Source organism: Monopterus albus, unplaced genomic scaffold, assembly GCF_001952655.1.
Source record: "Monopterus albus unplaced genomic scaffold, M_albus_1.0 scaffold100.1, whole genome shotgun sequence".
Lineage (NCBI taxonomy): Eukaryota > Metazoa > Chordata > Actinopteri > Synbranchiformes > Synbranchidae > Monopterus > Monopterus albus.
The window spans coordinates 53,312-73,684 of NW_018127980.1; the positions used below are offsets into that span (position 1 = coordinate 53,312).

General features: G+C 38.7%; 1 protein-coding gene across 4 annotated transcripts in view; it reads left to right on the forward strand.

Annotated features, from left to right (window-relative positions):
* The window catches only part of pip4k2aa (phosphatidylinositol-5-phosphate 4-kinase, type II, alpha a), a 25,939-nt gene extending 6,703 nt beyond the window's left edge, over positions 1 to 19,236 (forward strand). Inside the window, exons 2-11 of one of the 4 annotated variants that reach the window (XM_020609650.1) lie at positions 4,166 to 4,263; positions 4,415 to 4,511; positions 6,044 to 6,196; positions 6,691 to 6,837; positions 7,898 to 7,936; positions 11,512 to 11,619; positions 15,226 to 15,339; positions 16,164 to 16,404; positions 16,858 to 16,961; positions 17,070 to 19,236. In XM_020609650.1, coding sequence (XP_020465306.1) covers positions 4,166 to 4,263; positions 4,415 to 4,511; positions 6,044 to 6,196; positions 6,691 to 6,837; positions 7,898 to 7,936; positions 11,512 to 11,619; positions 15,226 to 15,339; positions 16,164 to 16,404; positions 16,858 to 16,961; positions 17,070 to 17,150 — 1,182 coding nt within the window. In that variant the 3' untranslated portion in view covers positions 17,151 to 19,236. Of the gene's footprint in view, positions 1 to 4,165; positions 4,264 to 4,414; positions 4,512 to 6,043; positions 6,197 to 6,690; positions 6,838 to 7,897; positions 7,937 to 11,511; positions 11,629 to 15,225; positions 15,340 to 16,163; positions 16,405 to 16,857; positions 16,962 to 17,069 lie in introns of all 4 variants that reach the window. The other 3 variants (XM_020609649.1, XM_020609648.1, XM_020609651.1) reach the window with 3 other exon arrangements.
* The last annotated feature ends 1,137 nt before the right edge of the window (positions 19,237 to 20,373 follow it).

Sequence of the window (20,373 nt, forward strand, 5' to 3'; positions counted from 1 at the left end):
CTTCTGGTTAAATGCAGAGTTATTACAGCGCTGGGCTCTAAGAGATGACAAGTCTCCAAGAGCCTCGATAATCAAAAATCATTCACATTTATCTTCTCGGGCTGGGACTGCCCTGTACATGGGTGGTACGTTACACGTAAATATTCTAGAATGTTCATGTAGGCAGTAGGTGTGTGTGTGTGTTATCTTCTATTTTCAGGCGTTTCTTTCCAACAGAAAATGGACATGCAGTTAGCTGTGTCACTTACTTCCCTGATTCTGTTGTAAAAACCTCTTACTCATGCTTCAGACATGGGTGAATAGTTCAAGCCCATCAGACTTCACGTCTGTAAAATAGCATAAATTAACAGTATCTTATCTATAGTTTTCAGAACGACACTTATCTATGCAATCTACTCTTGCACAATTATCCAAGAAAATAAGAAATACTACAAGTTGACCTGCAGCTGAAAATTATAACTATTGTGCATGCATAAGAGCCAGGTTAATACTGATACATGGTGCTGTTAATGAAACACAAACAGTCATACCAAACTTTATCATTATAAAAGCAAAATAATACTAACAGTAAATAAAACAATTGCAACCCCTGAAATCCAATCCTAACACTTTGAAAAGGTTTTGAGTGGGACTGACCTCTCTAACCAAACAGAGATTTTCAGTTATTTCTGGCTGATCAGTAAGCTTAGTTGCATCTAAAATAGTCCTCACGCTTCTGTATTTTGCACTTCAAAAATAGCATTATTTGATCCAGAGTTTTGCCAAGTTTGAAATGTGTTACCATTTCTGTGCTGTCATCACTAGCAGTGGGCTGTCATCTGCTTTGAGTGAGTCATCTATCACTGTTCAGAGATAACACTATGCCATGCTGCTGACAGAGCACACTTTCTTCACTTCCTGTTCAGTGCAGCAACACCACATACTTGCTTCACTCTGGGCGGAAAACCAGTCACCATGGAGACAAACAGGAAGTGGTGGTGTGAAATTGGTCTGTGTATTTGATAGCTGCAGAAGGATGAGCAGATTTACAGCATGCATCCGATCAAACAAAACATAACAGCTACACTATGCTCAACATAGAAATAATGACAATAGCCTAGCAGATAAAATAGGAGCACTACAAATGTTATTGAATGTGCATTAAGTACTCAAAAAGACAGTCAGGTCAATATAATGGATTAGTTGCACCTCCATGTAGGCACTGGCAAAAGCATTTAACTGCAGGGCAATGGCACCATGTTAAAAATCAGTGCTGTGCCTACTATCCAAATTAAAAATTGATACATAATGTTGAATGTCAAAAGAATGATAGCTCAGTCTATTCATTCTGTCATACGGTCTCATGCTATGCTTTCTTCACAGTTTTTATGGTAGCATGAATTTAACGGCAGGAACATGAACATTTGGCACTAAAACAATAGCAATAGGTGCAGGAGGGGAGTTTGGGGTAGTTTAAACTTATATAAATTGCTTTTGAACCTGCTAGAGGGACATATTATGTTGCTTTTCATCTAACAGATATCTTCACTGTATTTTAATGTGTTGATACATGTGTGCCAGTATTTATTGTTGTTACTTGCATTAACTTTGAGTAGTGTTGTCATAGACGTGTATGTGTGCTTGGTAAGATTGAGCATTGTCTCTGCCCTTGTGAGAAACACAGCTTTGCTCAATAGGCGACATCTCCCCACTGAGAACCTAGAATGCATTTGTGTTACAGCATCACTGTGATGTTGGTGCCTGTCACACCAGGGCACTGAAAGCCATTCAGATATGGCACCTGTGGACTTGACCCTCTTCTTGCTCTGCCTTTCTAATTACATCTTTCTTCATGCCTTTGCCAGATGTTTTTCTCTGTCTTTATGTCTGAAGTTATCCTCTTCTGTTATTAATCCTACTTCTGTTAACAATGCACACTAATTCTATGTACCCATCCTATGGGGTATTGCAGAGATTCTGTTTGCATTGTCAGCCTAACTCTCACTAGTAGGATGACATCAGTGTGCTGGACACATTATAGTCTTAAAACTCCAGTGTGCTCATTTAGTGCAGGCTTGCCGAACTGGTTAAAGGCAAACTTGGAACAGTGTGCAGGCCTTTCCTTTGTACATCATTGGACAAGCTTTTATAGTTCAACAGTAAGATTTGTTTTATATTTGACCAGTCAGTGGTCAGTGGTGTTTTGTTTGTTTTGTTTTACACATTGTGTTCACTGATGAGTCAAAAAGACATTAAAACTGCATGATTCTGTAAATGGCATTACTGATACAATAGGTTGAGCTTAGAAGACTACACACTTGATCCCTTGGCTTCTCAAATTTGTGTATTTTCATGGCTTAATCCCTGTCTTTAGAGATAAATTATTAATATTAAGAATTGTCCAGTAGCCCATATGTGAGTTAACCGTTCTGTGAGATCTGGGACGACTTCCCTAAACAGTTTTTGGTCTAAATTCAGAATGTTGAAGTAAGTGGAGATGTCAGCCCAAATATATAATTAGGCTACCACAGAAATAATGGTGAAATTTGTGACATTAATAGTTGGTGTTACCTTATTCTAGAGCTTAGAGCATCTTTGTGAAAATAATATCAACCTTGCACAATTCCAAGTAGAGCAGATGGAACTGGCTCACTTGTAAAAGCACAGTTCAACACACTCATTGTCCAAGAGAGGAACTGGCAGCAAATAACCAGTGTGTTGGCAAAAGTATAGCAGAAGAAACCAGTGTAAAACATGGGTCAAAATATGATGGCTGTTAACATCCAGTTTAAAGCCATAACCTAGCCATATTGCTCATATTGGTTAGTCTTATGGATACTGTATGTTTTAAGAATACTATCTTAAAGCACACTTTTTAATGGCCACCTGAAGTATGCCAAGTGCTTTCATGGGTCAATTATGCTGAGGCCATTCTCTTCACTTGCATAGTATTACAGGGCTGTAGTCAGTCTCCACTTAGAACACATATTTGTTACCTCAGTCCTACAGCAGCTGTGGACAATGTATAAAGGTTATAGTACATTTTGGATTGCACTGCAGAGGGACACAAACATACCTTTTGTGATTAATATTAGTTCCAGCCATTCAAAGTTTGAGCATTTGTAAAGAGAACTATCATCACACATTGGAATGTCTCTAGAAGATTAGCATACATCACAGACTGCAGCCAGGATGTTAAGATTATCTTTTCTGAAAGAGTGACAGAAAGCTTAGTTTTCACTCATACACACAGACATGTAAATGCTTTTCTCTGTTTATGAGATACATAGATTCAAGCATTTAATAGTCTCTCTCATGCACAAGTCCCCATCTTGTCTGAAGTTGCACAATAAGAACTCCTCGATGCTTCAGCGGTTCTGGCAACATTTCCACTATGCCTTTCCCCTACAATTGCCCTTCAACTCTGTATGCTACTTTATCCTGAAAATCTAATCTGTAAACTGCTTGCATAATGTTTTGTACTTGCATAGTGTTCTTACTCAAGATCAACGTTGATAAATTACCCTGTATCATAACTACTGGCCTGAATCCAGAGTTTGCCCCCTTCGCTTATAAACACACTTCTTTGATTGGTGTGAGTTTATTCTTGTACCTGTTGTACTTGCTGTTTAGTTTTGTTCTGCAACACACCACATTGTCCTCAGTTTTTTGACATTAATTATGTGAGTAGTTTTGGTGCAGTGTGGTGGTGAAGTTTAATGTACACTGACTGTTAGCTTGACCCTTTTACAAATACATGTGTGCATTCTGCTACACTCATTTCAGAAGTAGCATATAGACATCTGAGCATGTTTGAATGCCAATCCTTGCACCAGTTTGTGGAAACATGCACTCTATTGGGTTGGGTGATATTGCATCATGAAAAAGGCTGAGACGTGAAGTACAAAGATAGTGCGTGGTTGAACATCTGCAGAATTTCCATGTTGGTATGTGTGCTAAAGTAACATGTTAAAGGAAATATAAAATCAAAACTGGTGTTTTGTATTTGGTCAAAGTTTTAGTTTAGTCTCTCTATTCTTTATGTGAGATATTCATGTTTCCTCCGTATCCCATGGGTTTTCGATCCTTACTTACAGCATTTCTTATGTGATGTAATTTTGCACATTACTTATTTTTGTTCCTAGATAAATCACAGATCTCTACTTATTTTCTTTTTTCTGCCTAGATTAATGAGCTAAGCCATGTTCAGATTCCCATCATGCTCATGCCAGATGACTTCAAGGCCTATTCTAAGATCAAAGTGGACAACCACCTCTTCAACAAGTAAGGTCTTTTTTTTAATTTAGCAATGATGGTATTTCACAGAAAATATGACCATACAAAATATGTTCAGTTTCTAGTACCCACAAAATCTCTCAAAATATGGCTCTTGTGTTGTCTGATTTTATGTGTGTGTGTGTGTGTGTGTACACAGGGAAAACATGCCAAGCCATTTCAAGTTTAAGGAGTACTGTCCTCTGGTGTTTCGGAACCTCAGAGAGAGGTTTGGCATTGATGATCAGGATTTCTTGGTATGAAAACATGCTTTATTTTCACCAGTGACAAGCCTAACAACAGCTTGTTTCTTTTGTCATCTCTGTACCACTTGATTGCTGTGAATTGGTGCATAAGATAAGAAGACTTTACAAGAAGTACATCATTCTTTAATGTATCTGACTCTTCATATCTAATAAATGCACTAGTAAACTGTTAACTCTATTGCACCTTTTCCTTTCCTGCCATTATTTCAGCCCACTCCTTGCCTTCCTCTGTGTTCCGCTCTTTCCTAGTAGGTCCCCACTACCAGTGCAGTGAGTTAGAAGTATTAAGAGGTCATTGTGTCCCAGCCCATGCAGCTATCCTCCTCACATGTTTCCATGCAGTGAGTGGGAAGTTAGAGGTGTTAAGACACTGACCAGTGCAAATGAATGTTGAGACATTCTCAACATTTAAACTACTTTCCTCTACAAGGCACTAGTCATATTGTGGTCACAAGGTTTATTGATTTGTCCATTTTTTCCTTTAATCCTTTGCTCTACCTCTAGCTTGCTGGCATATCTTATAATAACCTATGTCTAGATTTCAGCCAATGGGTACCATGCTCTTTTTGTTGACATACAGCAGTAACCATTAGTTTTAATAAGAAATTCTAGTAGTATTATCTTGTAACTAAAGTACAAACAGATTAGCCTTTTTCCTGCACTATAATGAATGCATGGAGTGGAAATAAGCAACTAAAATAAAACCATTATGATATCACTTTTAAAGCCTTTAATCTATGCCAGCCTCAGGTCAAGGGCCTCTTAAATGTTTTCAATCTATGGCACAAAACACTTCAATCTGCCACAAGGACTATATGTGGGCCTCCTACTGTTCATGCTTTTAGGAGCCTCCAGAGACAAAACTACAACCAGTTTTCAAGTCTGCTTAGGTCTGCTGCTTAATTATTGTTTTTGAATCAAAGTTTAGTTCTTTTCAATATGAGCAAATAATAAGTGTTGGAGAAGGGAGAGGTAACTAGAGACAGAGGACATTGGGAATTCTTGGAGAATAAGCCATTGATCCAGGGGTGCTGGCTCATGTTACCTTGGAGTTCCACAGTGTGGGCTGCAGCTGTTTGTGTCTATGTGTAGCTCTGGGTAGGCAGCTGGCATAGGGGTCAAAACTGCATACTGTATGTTTAGACTGGAGACTGGAAGGTGGTCAAACACAAAGGTTGATCTAGGACATGCTGTACTGTAAACTTCATCCAAGTTCAGTAGACTAGCTATAAACCATTCAACCCAATGAGAAAATAGAATTTCCCATTTAGTTATTTAAACATAAAAGGCCAAAATATTTTTTGTGATTTTTCAAATATATTTTCTATATTTTAGTTAGACCATTTAAAAAAGTAAAATACAAAGAATAATTTCTGCCTTAGTTCTCTTAAGGCACTGCAAATAATACCTGGGCACAAGGGTTAAAAAAAGGCAAAGACAAGCTGTTGCATTTCAGTGTGTAGATTCTGATAAACATAGAGTAGTTATTGTCTCCTTTCTGTCTTTGCTCTGTATGTTTGCAGAACTCTCTGACACGAAGTGCTCCCTTGAACAGTGAAGCCCAGGGACGGAGTGGGGCCCGCTTCCACACCTCTTATGACAAACGCTATGTCATCAAGACCATAAGCAGTGAGGATGTGGCAGAGATGCACAACATTCTAAAGAAATATCATCAGGTGATTACAATTTATCTTACAATAATGGACATGAATGCAAACCCTTTATTGAAACAAACATGGTTCTCTTCGAGGACCAGAGGACTTCTGGGGCATTGTTTTACTCATTCTCTGGAGGAATAAAATAGAACTACAGTGTAAATACACATGCAAGATTTTTATACTCATTGGTATCCATTTTCTCATCCAGTACTGTATGACAAATTGACACAGCTAACAGAACACAACTGTGTTTGGTGGCATAGTGTCAACATAAATTATGCAGGTGGTCAATAATTTTCAAGTGTTAGGGTTAATACTATATCAGCCGATATAGTAGGTTAGAATCCTCCTTACACACAGAACAGAATAACAGTAAGTCATTAATGGATCATATCGGTTTTATAGACCTTTTTCTATATTTCTTACAGTCTCCCCTCAAATGCAGACAATAAGCATCATTTATGACTAAAAAAAAAGGCCATCAATTGATTTACTTTGCTCTCTCTTGGTAGTTCATTGTGGAGTGCCATGGGAACACACTGTTGCCTCAGTTTCTGGGGATGTACCGGCTCACAGTGGATGGAGATGAGACCTACATGATTGTTACACGCAATGTCTTCTCTCACCGCCTTTCTGTCTACAAAAAATACGATCTCAAGGTAGGAGGGGAGGAGGAGGGATCAGATTAAGAAAAACGGACACAAGGAAAATAAAAGTGATGATAGGGCATAAGTATGAGAAGAAATGATAAAAGTCTAAACCAAAGTTACACCACACTTGTCCCTTGTTACCTTCTGCTTGTAATAAATCACAGTAATTTATGTTTGTGTGTTAATCAGACTTGAGCGCAAGCAGAGAGAAAAAAATTGAGAGCATTTTAACTTAGAACAAGACACGTTAAGGCAGTGCAGGACTGCTTGTCAGTATATCATTCTTTTGACGTGTGTGAACTCCAGGAAAATAGGACAGTAGTATATCCTGATGTGGCAATGCGCATCAGCCCATAATGTTCCTCGTCAGTTCGCCGCCAGTGTGTGGACTTGCACAGGAAATAATGCGTGCAGGTGTTTTGCAATGCATCACACACGGCCATTGTGCTTTGCCCTTCAGAATGAGACAAGAAGCTATAATTTCTTAGGAGCTGCATTTCACAAGTATGAGAGATTGATCAAAATCTCCTGTTGATATTACAACAAACATAGGTATGTCCGTAATAAGTTATTTTTCTTTCCTTTAGGTACCCACTGAGTAAGCAAAACTGCCATTGTTTAGTGTTTATCTTAAGTCACTTGGATGCTACAAGCACGCCTGTGCGGATAACCTGGAGTGTTCAGACACCTGAATAAGAAGTATGCATGCAATAGTATCCGGATTTCTTTCAGAGTACACCAACTCGCATATTCAGGTTTCTCAAAACCAGGATAAGAGCTGAAACGTCTTTGTGAAATCAGGATATGATGTTTACATGCACACAAACACAAAAACTCGATCATAACCAGGATACTCATCCACTCGGTGTTTAAAGCAGGTAACCTGTGTCAGAACAGAATGAAGCCATTGGAAACTATTTTAAGACATTGCACCATGTGTGAGACTGGGATTGTGACTGGGGAATGTCTGCAGGAATAAGTATAAGAAGAATAATAAAGCAAAGACCAAAGCAGGACTTTCCAGTACTTATGGTGACAGTTTTTTGTTTGTTTGTTTGTTTTTCCCCAGGGTTCCACTGTGGCAAGAGAGGCCAGTGACAAGGAGAAGGTACAGTCATCTGTCTTGAGCCAGGATCCACTGTTATACATATCTACACGAGTTTAAACTTCAGCACAGTCAGGACCTTTTAATCGAAATTAATTTAGTGTGCTCCAATGTAAAAGTAAAATCTATCAGTACAACACAGCAACAGTTCGAAATAGTTGTGATTGTACAAACACATAAAAAGAAACAAGATAATCTATAGTTACTCACTTGTCTCTCTGAAATGATGTTTCAGTCCACACCAACACCACATTGTTGGACCTCAGTACACAAGCCACTTTTCTCATGCTTTTTTCCTTATTATTTAGTAAAGCTATCACCCACTTTTTATATGTTTAGGAGGGAATGAAACAAAACAAATTTCTTGCATTACTCATCACTTAGCTTATTTGAAAACAATTTTTGCTCATTCAACAGACAGCTGTCCTTCCAGCATATCAAGAGGTGCCTTGCTGAAAGGACAGCTGGTTCTGGTGGCTACAGAAATCAGACTAGGTGTGGATTGAATGAGTGGACACTTGTGCATTGATAACATCTTGATTCTGATTTTAGTGTAAGAAACAATTTAAAATCTAATTTCAAGTAATTGAAAGAACAGTTTCTGTGATTTACCGCTTTTTGTTTATTTTCCACAAATTTCATCTGGAGACTAAAACCAGCAATGAATTTTGTCTACTCACCTTAATGTCTGTAATGTGTTTTCAGTAGTTTTAGACAACAGTGGAAGTCTACAGCACAGAGAAATATGCTAAACCACGTTCTGGATTCACAGACGTTACAGTGAGTACATTAAATTCATTGCTGGTTTTAGACTCTATATGGGATTTTTGAAAAATAACAAATAGAATGTGTGTTTCATGAACACGCAGCTTAAAGAGATTCCAGGCTTATTACCATCACCCAAATAGCTTTGCTTTATTTCCCTTTGGGTGGGGATGACAGTAGCAAATATCCATCTCCTTCAGTTAGCACCCACAGTCCTTCATCACCCCATTCCCTTATATCCCTTGCACGTTATAAGTTTTTAAAGTTTGCTTTGATCCTTCTAACCTCGCTTCTGCCGGTCCATCAGTTTCCCTGCTTGCTGTCTGTGTGTGAAAGATTGAAGGTCGTGTGTGTATTTCTGGGTACGTTTCGTGTGAGTTTTTTCAAGCAGATGTGTCAGTAGTCGTTTGTACCTGTGTGTGTGTGTGTGTGTGTGTGTGTGTGTGTGTGTGTGTTACTTGAGCAAGAGATTTTTTGTGTTTAACAGTGATGGGAATGTTGTTGATGTCATTAGTGACTGGGTGTTTTAAGTATTTGGCTTTTGGCTGCCTGGTCATCTGTCAAAAAGTCAGTCAAATTGTGAAAGATCTGATGGTTCGCTGAGTTTCATGTTAAAATTGGATTAGCCAGCAATTACTGTGGATGTTTCAGCAGATATGTACCAGATATTTTTAGATAAAGGCTGCCTTAACCTTTAGAGAGATGAAAATAGTTGACAGTGTGCTGGAACTCTGTCCTGTCAGCTTAGCATTGTTCGAAGGGAATGACTGTGTAAAGTGATTTTGTTTTTTTGTTTTTTTACGTCTTTACATGGCTGTTTTGACCATAATAAACACACATTTGACCCAAAGGGATTTGAAATTTTTCAGGGGATTATTCATGGGGCAGCATACAGTGAGTCACAGATGACTTTAAGGAATCCCAGAACTAAATATAGGATTACTGTAAATGGAAGAAGAAACAAAACAATACAGGGGATAGAACAGATGAGTGGAAGAACAAAGCAGCTGAGGCTTTAACACGAGCTGACTGTATGACCTCTTTTTGTCTGACGCATAATTGTGAAACACCATTTACAGTCTAGCGGTTTGTCATTTTCCAGTACAATTATTTTACAGACTATTACAGTTTGCTGCTATGGATTGAAGTTTTTTTTACTACTAGTAAAATACATTGTGCAGTAATTTCCTTGATTGTTGTCACTTACACCCAGAATGCAAAATACAGTACACGATCAAACACACACATTCACACGTGACTTGACAAAGATCTGACATGAGACATTCTGGTCTCTCCACATGAAACATAATTATTCATAAATATACAGTATACTGTATATGGATGTTCTTAAACTAACCTGTAGATGCACTCTACAAAAGCTCAGTGGCAATGAATAAACACGTTTACTTTAAATAATTCTTCAGTAGATAAGGTCCATTCCATATATTAGTTCAGTAACAAACACTCAAATACTGGATTTGGGAAGTAAAATGAAGACAAATCTGATCATGTGAAATGAAAGAGGAAACAGTTTTCTTCATAAAAGTATATTGTGTCTGTGTGCAAACAAAAAAGCTTCACACACACACACACAAACAACAAGTACGGCAGGGTTCTCTCTTGACTGCATGACCGTCTCCCTTTCATGCATGTGTTGCATGGTATATAATATTTTTCTGCATCTTGTTTTGAAGTTACATTATTTCTAACACATTCCGATGTGTATAAACACCAGCCCCCATTCAGCTGTGCGTTGTGGGCATGTTCTGTTCTACTCACATATTATATGTAGGGGTTTATATATTTATTATACTAGTTATATATTTTTTGGTTGTTGCAGCCGCTGTCTCAGAGTTTTGGCTATTTAACAGCAGCAACTGGCTTTCTGACAGATTTTATCTACTGCAAATGTTCAGTGAGTTTAAACATTAATATTACTAAACAAATTTGGTCTTGGATCCATCAAATCATGCAAGTAACTGTATATTACTTCATTTGTGGTTAACCACAAAGACCATGACCCAGTTAGGACACTGATCCACAATTTAGCAAAAGCATGTAATTTGTTTTATGACCAGAAGATGTAGAGGTTGTTTTTTTAAGTGATTAAATAGTGGAATACCTCTTTTGTTTCCACTAGGTCTCATGCACTCAGTTGGTTGTTGTTACTGCTAACTCTCCTCTCTCTCCACACCAGCTGGTTTTTCCAGTGGGGGCACATGATTTTTCATGAGTGTGAACTGCCTTGATATTTTATTAGTAGCTCATTATCCAGTATTACAAGCTTATAAAACAGTACCACACCTGAATAGATGTTTGGTAGAATACAGATTATAGTTATTTCTTTGCTCTGCTTAGTTCCAGCTCCTAGAATCCTTAGGAGTAGTGCTGCCAAGCTGTTCTACATTGAATAAAACACTTAAGCCTGGACATTTAGTTACATTTTAGGGAGAGCCCCTGAAACCCTATTGATAGGTATGAAAATAGTATAATTAGTATAGTATAGCATGGAAATCATATAACTGCAAACATCATTACACTTATTTACTTTGTCATTGGTCAAGCCTGTTGAATGTTGTTATAAAATTTTCTTGGCGCAGTATTTATAAAGACTTCTAAGAATTATAAACATTGAGACTGGTCATCCAGATCTTTTGCACTGAAGCCCTTTCAACCCTCTTTCTCTTAAAGCAAAACAGCTGTGTTCTGTTACATTTTAAACACTTTGCCTTTACTTCCAACTTCCTTCCTGTCTCCTTTCTTCTCTCCTCTCCTCCAACCCTACCGTTCCTTCCTCACTCCCCCTTTTCTAGCAGCTGCCCCCACCAGAGGATGTGCCCCCACTGCCCAAATCTGGTAACGTTCAGCAAAGGCTGCAAACACTGCGGATTGCCACACGCTTTTACTGCGCCGTGAAACACGTAAGAGATGTAAGAAAACCAGGGCTCATATACCAGGCATGATCTATTAAACCAATATTTTTATTTTTTGTACTGCCAAGCATTTTTGTTTCCTCATCTTCTTGAGGCCAATGCAGTTATTTCAAGAGTGTTATTTTGTACATTTTCCATCCATTTAAAGTCACCTTTTGCTCAACTTGGCAGCATGTTCAGTTTTAGTTTTTCCCAGACACCTGCATCTTACATATATCTGAAACATTGGAAAGCAAGAAGTGAGAGTGTAATGTGGTGGCATGGCATTGGGAGACTCACTGTTGTCAAAAAAAAAACAAAAAAAAAAATCAGGAAGCAGAGATGGAAAGAGAAAATACATACTTGCAACACAAGATGATTAATTTCATTTCAGGGAGAACTTCCTTGCTTTGTTGGTATTTTTTCCAAGCTAAAGACTGGAACTACAACTGCTAAGTTGCACAAAATAGTACTCTGTTCTGCAGTACAGAGTACACACTCACCACAGCAGAAATAAAGACAGTACACATTATGGTTTATTCTCTAAACCACTGAAGAATGTGTACTATATATACACTGTACAGTAGTGCAGTCAGGTGGATGGATATTCTGAAGAAGTGTACATTATGGTCCATTTTCCATGGATATTAACAAGTTTGAACTTAACAAGAATAAATGTACTTGTATATGTATAATAAATGTGTTCAGAGGAGAAGGTTTCTCTCCCCACGCAGTCAGTGAACAGTGTGTGATGGCAGTCAGCTGGAAAGACTTTCTGTAGCAATCTAAGTGAAGCTAAAGAAGTCTCTGACTGAAGGTGCTCTGCCGTTTGACCAGTAGGTTGTGTTCTCCATGATGTTCAACAGTTTGTGCAGTAACCTGTGATGAGGAGAACCTGTCCCTTAAAACAATAGAGTGGAAAAAATTATGGTTTGTTGTTTGTTTTGTAAGGCTGTACAGTTTGTCGGTAGCCTGGCCCAAAGGCAACACAATGTTGTCTTTAAATTTTTTTTTAAATAGCCGCATCATTTTGGGATAATAAACACTAGTGTACAATCATAGACAATCATTTTCATCCTTAAGTAAGTATGGCGAATACCTGTGTCTAGGTTTGGTTCTAGTTTTGGGAGACTTCAGGGGTGATAGGAACCTAACGAATCGTGTCGAGCTGAGTAACGTTCATCACAGCAGCGCCTCCCTCCTCTAAACAGAAACCAACAGAGAGAAAATACAGTGGAGAAATAAAGCAGGACAGTTCATGTCAACCCCAGAGGCTATGCTTGGTGATGGTTAAGGGAAATACAGGATATACTGCTCATTAGGTTCCAATAGTGGAAATGCAGCAATTGCCTGCTGTTTCCCAAAAATGAATCAAGCACATCATACCCTTGATTCATCTGCCATACAGCTTTGCAAGGGTCATCAACCCATTCTTTTTTCCTACCGCTAACATGTCTGTTTTTTTTATTGCAATTAGTGTAACAGAAAAAAAGTTGCAGACCAACTGATAGGATCAAATGCATGACTGGGAAAAAGACATAAGATGTAATGAACCAGTAGAAAGGACTATTAATGGAAGTAAGTGACGGTTGAAAATGGATTTGTAGTAAGAGTTGGGGTGTCAGTGCATGAGAGGCCTGTAAAATATTTTCAGATTATGCCCACTTGTTGCAGTCAGCCTTACATTACATCCCCATTTATGTTTGATGGTGCATTTATATTCAATCAATTTGTTCATCCCATATTTATTGCAAATTGGAGGTCTATGTCTGTATATGTATGCATATACACAGTGGTATGCAAACGTTTGGACACCCATGGTCAAAATTTCAGTTACTGTCAGTGGCTAAGCAAGTACACTATGGCTTCATTTCCAAAAGGCATAAAGTTAAAGATGGCACACTTATTTAATATTTTAAAAAAAGATTACTTCTTCTTTGCAGTTTCAAAATAACAAAAAGGAAGAGGACCCAAAGCAAAGGTTTGGGCACCCTGCATGGATACTTGGTTTGGTATCACAGCTTGTAAACACATTTTGTAGCCAGCTAAGAGTCTTTCAGTTCTTGTCTGTGGGATTTTCACCCATTCTTTCTTGCAAAAGGCTTCTAGTTGTTCTCTTTTCAGGTCTGTCCCACAGTTTAAGGTCTGGGGATTGTGAGGGCCATGTCGAAACTTTCGGCTTGCATCTTGTGGGCCTGTGGATACTGCAGTGTGGTTTAGATATTCTGTTATAAAAAATGTGTTGCATCTTCAGCTTTTTAACTGGGAGTGTGACGTTTGCTTCCCAGAATTTTGGATTTTGCTGGGATTTAATCAAATCCATTCTCCCCTGTGCACTTGTGTTATTTGCATTACATTTTGCATCCTGTTTTTCTCTAAGTATACTCACTCAGGCTCACTGCAGCATAAAGTTCTGCTTTAACTTCATAGATCCATGCCACTCATTTCCAAAATGCATCGGGCTTGTTTAGATGTTCCTTTGCAGACTTCTGATGATGAATTTTGTGATGAGGACACAGGAAAGGGTTTCTTCTGATAAGTGTTCCATGAATGAAATGAACTGATGAAACAGCTTCCTGGAAATGAGGTGCTGTCTTCTTGTAGTCTTCTCCTACTTTGTGGGCACCAGTTATTTTAATTTTCAGTGCTACTAGGCAGGTAATTGGAGGAGCCAGAATATTTATAAATCTTAATAATTTGCATCATGATTATTGTGAACAAGTCACAGCCCTAACAAGCTACAGGCAAAATATATTTATCCTCCTTAAAATGTTGACAAGTATGTTTAATCCTTATGCCTTTTGGAGACATCTTCAGACCATCTCACTTAACTAAATTCACAGTAACTAAAATTTTAACCAGGTGTGCCTGAATTTTTGCATATGCATTCGTGTATGTGCTTAAGTCTTATTTTCTAAGATGTGTTCATCTCTGTAAAGGTGTATTCTGTATGTGTGTATGTATGTCTGTGTGCTGTCCAAGCTCCTCCTAATGCTGTTACTGTATGTGTTGCTGCTCTTCCTCTGCTCCCATAAAAAAAATATTAAAACATTGTAGACACTAAACTGCTGCCGCTGCCCTGTTACCTCATTTCCTGCTCCCCCAACCCATCCTTCCTCACAAAAAACCTCTTCCCCCTACAGGCTGCTGGGAGTTTTGCCGCAGCCTGGTTCAGAAGAATGTTAATCCCAGGAGAGAGATACTTAAATAGGAAACGCTTCATTCTTCTCATAGGCTGGATAATGGGAATGCATCAGAAAGATTCACTGGCTTTACAGTGCTATGAAACATGGTTTATATTAGCTGCAACCAGCAGTCTGGTTTCCAAAAAGCATCTTAGATAAACGATGTTAGTACTTGTCTCAGGAAGAATATACTCTGTTATCAAACTAGTAAGAACATATGCTTTTTGGCATCCAGCCCAGTGTCACCAAGGACGTTTCCTGGCTTTGAGTCCTTTTTTCCATGGCACATAGTGTATAAATCTACGAGATTATTCAAACTGATGTGCACTGTGTCACAAAAAATGCTGAGTTCCCTGTGTTTCATGGTGCTGTGAAGTGAATGTATTTCACTCTAAACAATATGGAAAATGTTGCTAATCTCCAATACCAGGCCAAGGAGCTGCCCACTTACAAGGACAATGACTTCATCAATGATGGGCAGAAGATCTACATTGATGAGGAAAAGAAGAAAATGTTTCTGGAGAAGCTTAGGAAAGATGTGGAGGTATGTGTTAAGTAAAAATGAAAATGTGCCTCTTGGTTAGTTCAGTTGAGGTTGACACTATAGATTTTGATGCTTATAATGATGTTTACTGGATTCAGAAAATAATCAAGCTGCATTCTTGGTTTATAGATTTAATTTAATATTGATAAAATTGGCATTTTCACACTCAATAATCCATAATGACAATATGAAAATGTTTTTAGAAATGTTCATTAATGTATTAATTATCAAGGACTGAATTCTGTCATTAACAAATACAGTATATTCAGACCCTTAATTCAGGACAACAGCTTCAAGTCTTCTTGGTTAAGTCTCTAAGATTTGCATACCTGGATTTGGGTAGTTCACCCCATTTTTCTGCATAAAGATGATCTGTCACCCCAACCTCAGGTCACAAGCGCTCTTCAGGAATCTCTCTGTACACTCACTGGCCACTTTATTAGATACACCTGTACAATTGTATGCAATTCAGTGCAACACTTCTGCCACTTCAAAGGTGTTCCTAATATTCTGACCGTCTCATATATTATGACAATTTCACCAAAAACTTAAATATTCATAAACACAGATGTTAAGGTGGAAGTGTTGTACTGAATTGCACATTTTATGAAGCCTCTGCATGTAGCAAGATGCAGCTATTTGTTTTGATATTTTAAGGCAGCAAATCTTGCAGTTTGTATTAATGCTTTTTGTTTTTCACTGGCTCCACATTTTCAGCTTTCCCTCTTTTTCCATTCTTTCCAGTGTCCCTTCTCTCATGCTTCTCCCATCTCCACCCATGCTTATATTTTCTCTAATGTCCAACCTCCATCACTTGTCCTCAGTTCCTGGCTCAGCTGAAGCTCATGGACTACAGTCTGCTTGTGGGGATTCACGACGTGGAGCGAGCCGAGCAGGAGGAGGTGGAGAGCGAGGACAATGAGCCTGAAGAGGAGGCGGAGAGTGATGGAGGGGTTGTTGGGACTCCGCCTGACAGCCCTAGCAACACCCTGGACAGCACTAAGCCTATGTCACCTGGAGAGTTTGATCCCGCCATTGACGTCTATGCCATCAAAAGCAATGATAGTGAGTAGCCAACTACATGTGGATTTCAGGTCTGGAGCACAGTGGTAATATAACTGGCACTGTGACGGCTATAGTTGTCAGCTAAATAATACTCTGACTTCAGAAAGAGAGCAGAAAGATTCTCTGGCTTGATCAAAAAAAAAAAAAAAAAGTTCTCTTTGGGCAGAACTCCAAACACCAGGCAATGCTCATCACCCGCTAGTACTACAATAAAAACTGCACACAGTAAAATGTGCAAAAAGTGAATGGGTCTGAAGCCTCTATAAATACAGTACTTAGAGCTCCACCTACTGGGGCCTGTGACTTTCATCAATGCTATGAAGATCTTTTGAGGGTTTTGTTGTTTTTTTTTTTTTCTTCTTTTCATATTTAGCACTACCAGATTTTTCTTGATGGTGCTGTGCAGATACTGTATATGAATGAATTCTAATTTAGGGTGCATTTTGTTTTAAGCTGCTCCTAGGAAGGAGGTTTACTTCATGGCCATAATAGACATCCTGCAGCATTATGATGCCAAGAAGAAAGCTGCTCACGCTGCCAAGACTGTCAAACATGGGGTATGGCGCTCCATACAAGCATTATTTTTAATTGGTTCTATTTGAAAATCCATGACCTGTAGACAAGTTTGCACGATGAATGTCATTTGTCTCTGTGTCCACCTGCAGGCCGGAGCAGAAATCTCCACAGTGAACCCTGAGCAGTACTCCAAGAGGTTTTATGATTTCATTACCACTATCTTGTCATAGCCTCCAGAGGAGCGACAGGAGGCACAGAGGCACAAGGGAGAGGGAGTGGAGTGTAGGGTGGTGAAGAGAGGTGACTAAGAGAAACCCATTGAGAGGCTGAAGTAACAAGGCGCTGCTGATGGCTTTGGACCACTCTCTCTTATCCATCCTCTTCATCCTCTCTCTCTTTCAGTGGGGTACCATGCTCCGCAGCTATTAAAACATTATTTGTTTACATTTAACCTCTTCTGTTGAATTTTTTTATGAGTTTGGATGATAAGAATATTGAAAGCAGTTGTCCATGTTATTATGTATTTTATACAATTTGTTTTGACTGTCTGTTTATGTTGGAATATGGCTTTTTAATTCAGCACCCAACTTTATTTTTTAATTTTGATGTTTGTATTCCCTTTTAATTTTCATGGAGAGGGGATATCATGGTGTAGTGTGAGATCCAGGGGAGTGCAGAGGTCTCTCTAGCAAAGAGCAGACCTGAGTGGGACGTAAAGAGGATTCTATATTGCAAACACTTCATTTCAAGAAGTCTTCCACTAGGTCAACAGCCAGGCCACCAACCATATGATATACATGTACTCAGCCAAACAATTCTTCCCTTTAGGTTTCCTCCTGCATCACTCGCCCTTTAGATTGCCTCCAATCCACGTTTGGACCTCTCAAATGAATTCTGGGTTATCTTCATGCCACATGCTCATACAACACTTCCCCTTAGCTAAGCTGAGTGCCCTGGTTGTAGTAAATTATTTTGCTTGTATCCTTCTGTCAGCGCTTTATTAATTTTGCTATGTTGTGATGAACAGTGATTAAGTATGATTGAGGGAAGGATATGTAACTTAAAATGAGAAGAGGAGGGGCTCGATTGTGCCGTTTCTCTTTAGTGTCATTTACTCGGATTCACTCTGGACAGTTTGGGCATTGTTAAGTAGCCGTGGTTTGTGTTCCTGTGACGAAGAGTAACCCAGAAGTGTTGTGTGGCTATCACTCCTTGATATACCTTCCTATAGGGTTTCTGATTGAAACATGGAAATCCTTTGACTTTCTGTTGCCATCAGCACCTTATGAGTAAAATGTAAAAAAAAATTGCACTTTTATTTGTTGTTAGAGGTTAGAAGCTGTTGTTCTATTACATGTGCTGCAACAAAGGAAAAGGAGCTTAGAATTGAATCTTGGAAGCCTGAACTCAAGCCCTGTCTGCTCCACCACGTCTCACCTCTGGGTACTTAACAGGGATTGGCTGGGAAGAGTTTACTGCAATATTAGATGGGGAAAGTGAACAAATTCAGATTACAGGGCCTTTGTAAACCTGTCCAATCCTTTTAGAAGTGCTCTGTGGGATCGGGGCAGTCGGTTTGAGGACCTGCCTCCACTTGTACATTCAGGGCAGACAGAAGACATTTTACCTCCAGCATCGTACCAGCACACACCCAGTGAAGGCAACTGGTGTGTGTGTCAGTGTTTGAAAGTTGTTAAGTGGTGAGAAGAAGGAGGAGGAGGAGGAGAAGGGAAGTTGTAGCTGCAGATTTAAAGATATGTGGTGTTAAGTCCTAAGCAGCACTGTTCTGTTCTCTAACCTGTGCTGTGAGCCTGTTATTGATTGTTTGTGTTGTTGTTGTTGTTGTTGTTCACATTTTTTAAAGGTGGTTTATCTGTTTTTGAATTTGGCAGTTTAATGAATTGATGTTGTAACAAGTTTTTTGTATATTTTGCACAAGAAAGGAACCAAATGTTACAAATATGATCCTAATTAGTTGATACAGTCTTAACAAAGAAAATGCAATATACTTGTATGTAAGTGAAAAAAGCTTTTGTGCGTGTGATGTTCTGTATCACCTCTGCATAACAGACTAAAACAAGTAAAATTTTGCCTAAATGTTCCAACACATGCAAAAAACGTCCAACACAATATGTTTAGATATCACAGACTATATTTACATTTATATTTTTACATTGGATTTTTGGTGTGAAATGTGGTTGTATTTAAAAAGGAGCCACCCTTAGGAATGAATGATGGTGCTGTAGTAAATGAAGAATGATACTGTTTGAATTTATACTATGCTTAATAGAGTTGTACTTAAAAAAAAAAAAAAAAGTCAAACAATATTGCATGACATGAGACCAAGTTCTCCTTCCCCACTGTTGTTGGCTAGTCAGTTTCCTTTGTGTCCCTCCACTTCAGCATAAAATAGCCCCTACCATGCTTTAAAATAACGGTTTATCATTATATACACTGTGCAAGATGTGTGCCTTTATACTTCAAAATTATTTAATTTTGTAATTTTTTTTTATACAGAGGTAAAAAGTCTGTCAGAGGTTTTTAACATGTATTATTTTCTACTTTATTTTCAAAGCACTCTTCAGCCTTCTTCCACTTCATGTTTGGATTTGTTTGTGTTATTTAGTCAGTTCAACAAAACCATTCCAATTTGTTTTAACCTGACAAAAAAGTGTATAATGGTCTTAAATTTGAAGCTAGTGGATGGGTTTCAATGGTGCACACTCACATCCACCATTGTGATTATTCGGTGTACAGGCATCACTTCGCTCATACTCAGACTTAATGTGTTGATATAAATCCTACTTTGTTCACGCTGGTTCTACCTTTATGAAGCCTGTTTGTGTGGAAGTGCATCGTGCAGTCTGTGTGTGTGTGTGTGTGTGTGTGTCGTGATTGTGTTTTGTCATTCTTGTCCTTAACTGACAGCTTCCCCCATTTCAGGGGTTCTCACGTTTCCCTGCAAACTACAGATGCAGTCATATTTGTTGAAAATAATTGTGTTTGTCTAAAATTTCCCTTATCGTGAATGAAATCCGGTTAATTTCTTAAAAGGGTTTGTTCTCTTGCCTCCACGTTTTTGTGTATGAACCGATAAATTATTTCGTGTCAGTGGTTTGTTGATATTCCTGTGCTCTTTCACTATATATCGACTTTTGTGTCTGTTGTCACTTAGCTCGTAATGCACATAGGCTGTAAACAAACCGATCCTTGAGGGAACACAATCAGCCTCCAGTCTGCTTCCGCTCTGTTCGGCCGTGAAGGCCTCCTTTAGCCGAGCATTAGCAAGTGTGGTAAACAGAGCAGTGCATGATGGGAGAATGAGTTTTTTTTCTATTCTGTTAACGCTGGCTCCGTGTAAAGAAGCCGGCGATTGCCTCTGGCAGATGCAAATTAGAGGCAGCACACACCCCCCAGCTGGTGTCCTTTGCAATGAATAAGTCCCTGCTTTTA